Here is a 5,965-nt window from a genome sequence, read left to right as displayed (position 1 = left end):
TTTACGGATCCCTTAGTCCAACAATTACGTAGTTCATCATTTGCTATGGAGGCTTTGACTGATCTTGTGGGTAAAAACTCATTCAGGACCTGTGTGCACTATTCGGGCTGTTTAAATACTTTAAAGAAAAATGCCGGCCACTACTGACACGTTTTAACTCCGCCGATTTTCTGTGTATCATTATATAGATGTACGCAGCTAAGCTTTCGATAGGGAGATTGTTCATGCCATTTGTAATAAGAAAAGTTTTCTGATTTTACTTTATTTATCTTATATAATTGCCCTGTGGTAATATATTTCCATCAGTTATGGCCTTATGGGTGTACGTGTGAGGACGATTTGTTCCCTAAGTATGCACACATGGCATGGATAAACACTTTTGGCACACGTACTTGGCACATTGGATGCTTCAAACAACATTTGATGTTGAACACTTGTTTTAGAACCACTAGATTCTAAGAAAATCTAATAGTCAGATTTACATTGTAATCTAACCATTATAAGAATAGGTCAAACCCATTAAGTCGCTTAATTTGGAGGATCGGATTGTGTGGCCAAATGGTCCAATGACGAAACTTTATCAAGAAATGGACCATCAATTTCCATTTGGATGAATGTGATCAATCACATCCAAAAATTGATGTAATATTTAGAAGAGATAAATTTTTTTATTTTAATTTAATCTGAACCTTTGGATGTGATTGATGGACATGTATCCTTCATTCAAAGAAAAATAGAGCTTTGATCTTGTAGAGATATACATGTACAAAGATGTACCTATACATATAGGATTATGAACGTACTGTCCCTCAGAGTTTCCATGGGACGAATGACTGGAATTCTTTCTTACACACTTACATTTTGTTGTCCTAGGTTTCGTTATACATAATGAAACTTGAAAAACAATCACTATTTTGGCTTTCTTGTATCTTAGAAGAGGACATTTCTTTCTTACACTTACATTTTGTGTTTTAATTTCCGTTTATACATAATGAAACTTGAAAAACAACCACTGTTTTGGCTTTCTTGTATCTTAGAAGATAATTTACTGTAACCCCCTAACCCTCTTGCATCTAGCGGATCTAGTGGGAGAGCGAACTTAATCTTAAGAAAAACGCTGTGCACAACAGTCCATATATATACCAAATTGGCTGAGATTAAAAGCTTAATTTTAAATTTTAAAAATCCTCATTAGTCTTGTATTTACTTTGATTGCTCAGCCAATCAATTGGTATATATGTGCACTGCTGTGCACAACAGATAGATGTACACAACGGAGGATGTTTTTCGTTTTATAACACACCTGGGAAGTGTCAACATCTTTATGTTTTTTAGAAGCATTTTACCATGTTATTCTTTGTGTGAAATGCATCTGAAAATGATTTCTTTTGACCCTTAAACGTGAAGCAGATTTCATTCTGTGCCATTTAAAATTGTTGGGAATATGTGAAAGAATGGATTCGAAGTTAAGTAATTCCTACATGAGAGGTCTTATGATAAAGTGTCCGGAATGCTAGAGTGGTAGGAGAGAGATGGACTCCAACAGAAGTCGTTGAAGTTGCAGTGAGGGCTCATACTGAATTTTGGTACTCTCCGAAACGAACTCCGGTTGTCGGAAACAGGTTCAACAACTCCCCGAGGAGGAACAAAGAAGGTGAGGGTTGGATTCCTCCTCCGCAGGCATTTGTCAAATTGAATATTGATGTTTCATGGATAGAAAAGAGAAAAAAAAGGTGGAATAGGAATTATTATTAATAGGCAAGGCATTCGCCCATCCCCCACCTAGGGGTGTAGATGGATAATCAAAATTTGACTCCGAATTTGCATTCTCATCCGTTTCCGGTTATTAATAATATGCATATATGGTATACCTCTATTCTACCAATTATTATATGTCCGATAAAATTATCTAATTTAGATTAGAAGGCTGCGATGGTTAAACCATCTTGCTGTGGGTCTTCCATCTTGCTAACTTTTTAAATTTCAAACCTAACCCTCAAACAAAACAAAGATGTCAATAGATAATTAAAAACTTGAATCCATGCCAATTTAAAAAAATCTACTTAAAAAACTAACTAGTCTATTGCCATCAGAATCTCACTGAATCTATCTGATAACCAATAAGATATTATCCAAATAACAATATCAAGATTCATGGCATGTATATAAGCTCAAATGCCCTAAAGAGATTTTCCTCCACCTACCAATTATGGAAACTGAAACAAGCTGAACAAAGGGAAGTTGCAAATCCAACTACTACCCATGAAGGATATAGAGCTTTATTCTAAACTGATCAATATTTTAAGGGAAATGTCCCCTTTTCCACACAAGAGAAAAGGGTGAGCTGCTAAGATTAATATGAGAAATATGATCAAAGGGTGGAGGTAGCAGTAGCAGAAGCCCTGTGCTTGAGGATCTTCTTTTCAAGCTCATCCTTTCTGGCACCCACAACCTTGTCCACTTCCTTCCCTTCTTTGATCAAAATGAAAGTTGGCATCGCTGTCACTCCAAATTCCTGTGCCACATCCTGTTCAAAGAAGAACAGCTTGAATTATTTCAATTCTTCTTACACTAAAAAAAAATTTCGAAATTAGGGTTGGGTAAGATTGGATACGATACATTACCACCAATTCATCAACATCTATCTTGACAAACTCGACATCTGTGTATTTGTTAGCCATCTCAACGATGGATGGTTCGATTGATTTGCAGGGGCCACACCAAGTCGCAGAGAAATCAATCACCAGCTTCACCACCAAAGGTACAACATTAAAAACAAAAAATCAATTTTGGTTCTTGAAGTAGAAAAAACCAAAAAAATCCGAACCCTAATGGAGTAGAAAGGAAAATGGTTGATTTAAGGGGGATTTTTTTTACCAAATTGGAGGAAGCCTTGTAATCATCAAAGTGGGTCTTCCATCTTGCTGTGGAATGGAATGAGATAACACGAGAAGGCTGCGATGGTCCTTCCATGGTAGAAGCGTTTTTCCCAGTTGAAAAACTTGATCCCATCTTCTTTGAATGTTGGTTTGGAGAAGAAACCAAATTAACTCAACAATTGGAGTGATGGGTAGATTTAATCTTTCTCTTCAAGATTAGAAATCCACTCGCCTGAGTAAGGAGAAGAAAGTTGAGACCTTTTTTCTTCCCTTCTCTTGTTCTTGCCTTGTTCTCACAAACCCACGAATCAAAATGAAAGAAATTTTGATACTCTGACCACAATCTTTCTATCTCAAATCTGGAAGAAAAGTGAAGGAGAAGAGCTCTTCTCTTTTGCAAGGCAATGCAATCGACTACCAGCTTCTTCCCTTTTATAAACGGCAAAACCCAGAAGCAGCGAGCATGGAAAAGACTATTGGAATAAAATTTGACTTGTTTGTTAATCAAACCCAGAACTGGTAAAATTGGTTCCTAATTAATGTCTTACGTCCTCTTCATGCGAATCACGCGTCTTCAGTTCATTTCATTAAAGATTAAACAAAAATTTTGAGGCAATTATCTGTTTTAATCTCTACCAATTACCAACCAAACATGAATCGATCAACATACAAAACATCACCATCACCATTCAAGGGAATCGATACATGAGAAGAAGAAATTAAAGAATATGTAAATAAAAATTTAATTAGAGGAAATAACTATATTTAGCAAATAACTATTAAATAAGAAGATATTTTGATTATTTTTTTTTACTTTTTCTTGTTAAAAAAATATAATAATCATGGTGGAGCTCCCCTTGGGCAGAGATGGCTCTCTATATTGGAATTTTTTTCTTAAAGATGAAGGCAATGGATAATGAAAAAGGTCAATATGCTCCCCAAATGTTGAATTTTGACTCAGCCTCTAGTCATAATTTGAAATTTCAATGAAAAAAAATTGACATTTTAAAACTAATGAACCATTCCATTACTTTGTCAAGAAAAAATCATAAGTAATCAAAAAGCACTGGCCAAGCAATGGAGCATATGTTCCACAATGAAACCCATTTTCAATTTAGACTTTTTTTCCTTTCACAGCTACAAATCAAAGTCATGCTTTTTTCAAAGGACCTTTTTCACCTACTAATTATTGATTAGCTTTTCAAAATAACCCCATTCACTTTCAAGTAATAAAAAATTTTCATTGAGTTTGGCATATATTCCCTTTACAGCTCTTAAAGTTTAAAATAAAAAAAATAATTTCTTTATGTCATCCATTTAATAAGAAAGGAAAAGAGTCAAAATTTCCATTTTCTAATAACAAATGGAAATGATATCAACAAAAAAAAAGGAAAACAGTCTAATTCTCTATTTTTTAATAAAACGTATTAATTGCATGAAAGAATGAAGAAGTTGAAAAATAGAAAGCAACTGTGAATGATAACTCCATTTTCTTTCATTTATTCATGGAAAAAAAAACTTCACTTACATAGTTTACCAGTCTATCTTTGCTGTGTTGTTTCAGAAGAAATACAAACCATGCTCTTGGAAGGAAAACTTCTACTCTATAAAGAATGTCAATCATCAAGCACAAAGATACAAGGTCACACCGAAGTATATAAATGTTATGATGTTATTATGTGCATAAGGTCAAACAATGGATGGACGTTAGATTAGGACAAACTAATATATGATAGGTTAAATGATCTTACTCAACTCATTCCATCAGCTTTAAAATTACTAATGCACTAGCCAAATACCTAATATTTGGTTAGTGAGGTTAACCTAAAGTAGAGTGAATGACAATAATGACGGCTCGGAATTCAAGGGTGTTGGTTAAGTGGATCCAAAGATGTCAAATCTCTGGACTCACAAATGGGAGATTTCATTCGGTTGTGTGAATCCCTAGATCTTAACTAGAGATTCACATTTTTGCACTAGCCAAATACCTGAATCGAGATTTATGGGTATGGGTGAAACCAGAGATTTCACCCATACTTCAAAGCGTTAAAGATTTGAACCATAATTCAGTAAGTTTTTTTTAGGATAAATCTAGAAATTTCATTCCAAAAATTGAAACTAACCAAACAGTGGTAGCCATGACTCTAGAGATTTGAAGTCGGATTCAAATTTTTGAAATCCGTTCTATCCAAACCCCTAATCCGCTTTATCAACTTAATTTTTGAACTGGTCAAATACCTATCACATACCAATATTTTTCTTTGGAGAGAAAGAAGGGAAGAAATGTGAACACCAAAAGCTTTCAACCCAAGGCCCGGCTTTTACATGTCAGAGTCCACATCCCTATCAATTTTCTTTTGTAATATGAGTAACTCGACTTCCTTTTGTCCTGTTTTAAGTACAAAAGAATGTTTCCCGTCCAACTGTTTGGACAAGTAAGGTAAGAATGGGATCTATTCCTCTTCAGCGTACTTTTAATATTAAAGCTGGAACACTTTCACCAGCTTTGCTTTATTCCTTCTCTCTCTCTCTCTCTCAACTTTGATTCCTTTGGCAAAAACAACGTTCCAAACTCCATAGAGGAAATTTAAATACCTTATGACCTTCCAATGTGCTTCGATTCTCTCAGCCGAAAAGGAAAACAGAAAGCAGAGAGAGTGCAGAACAGCTAGAGACTCATTTCAAACACCAAAATCTTCCCTTTCTGAGGAATCAGGCACTGGCTTCCAGCCTCACTGACAGTTGTTAGCAATTATTATGACCTAATGTCATCTTCATCCACCCACTCAACCAAATTTCTACTGCAATTTGATTGATGACAATGTGAACTGCGAAGGTGGCTAAGGACCCAAACAGCTTTTTTTTTTTGGGTTTTGTAAGCCAAATGAACCCAGATGAATTTGAATCATAATTTCCGTGAAGGGTTCTTCCAAGGGCATTATTATGGAAGTAAATCCTTTACTTTCTGGTTTTGGGAGCTACATAACTCTGGATCATCTAACAACATACAGATATAATGATCGATGGGATTACCGCTAGATCAACACATTACTGAGGTGGTGGCTAACCCAGAAGCATAGAGCTTA

General features: G+C 35.2%; 1 protein-coding gene across 1 annotated transcript; it reads right to left on the bottom strand.

Moving 5' to 3' along the window:
* Positions 1-2,012: 2,012 nt before the first annotated feature.
* On the bottom strand, positions 2,013-3,383 carry LOC149006818 (thioredoxin H2-like). The gene is made up of 3 exons (XM_089165789.1): positions 2,878-3,383; positions 2,625-2,747; positions 2,013-2,527 (listed from the first exon to the last, which is right to left on the bottom strand). The coding sequence occupies exons 1-3, from the start codon at positions 3,010-3,012 to the stop codon at positions 2,372-2,374; spliced, it is 414 nt and encodes a 137-aa protein (XP_089021915.1). The 5' UTR covers positions 3,013-3,383; the 3' UTR covers positions 2,013-2,371.
* Between the last annotated feature and the right edge of the window lie 2,582 nt (positions 3,384-5,965).

This window comes from Hakea prostrata, chromosome 8 (genome assembly GCF_041222555.1).
Source record: "Hakea prostrata isolate BN-2017 chromosome 8, UWA_Hpros_2, whole genome shotgun sequence".
Taxonomy (NCBI): Eukaryota; Viridiplantae; Streptophyta; class Magnoliopsida; order Proteales; family Proteaceae; genus Hakea; species Hakea prostrata.
Note: the sequence above shows the minus strand (reverse complement) of the source record. Positions and strands in the feature narration are given on the sequence as shown.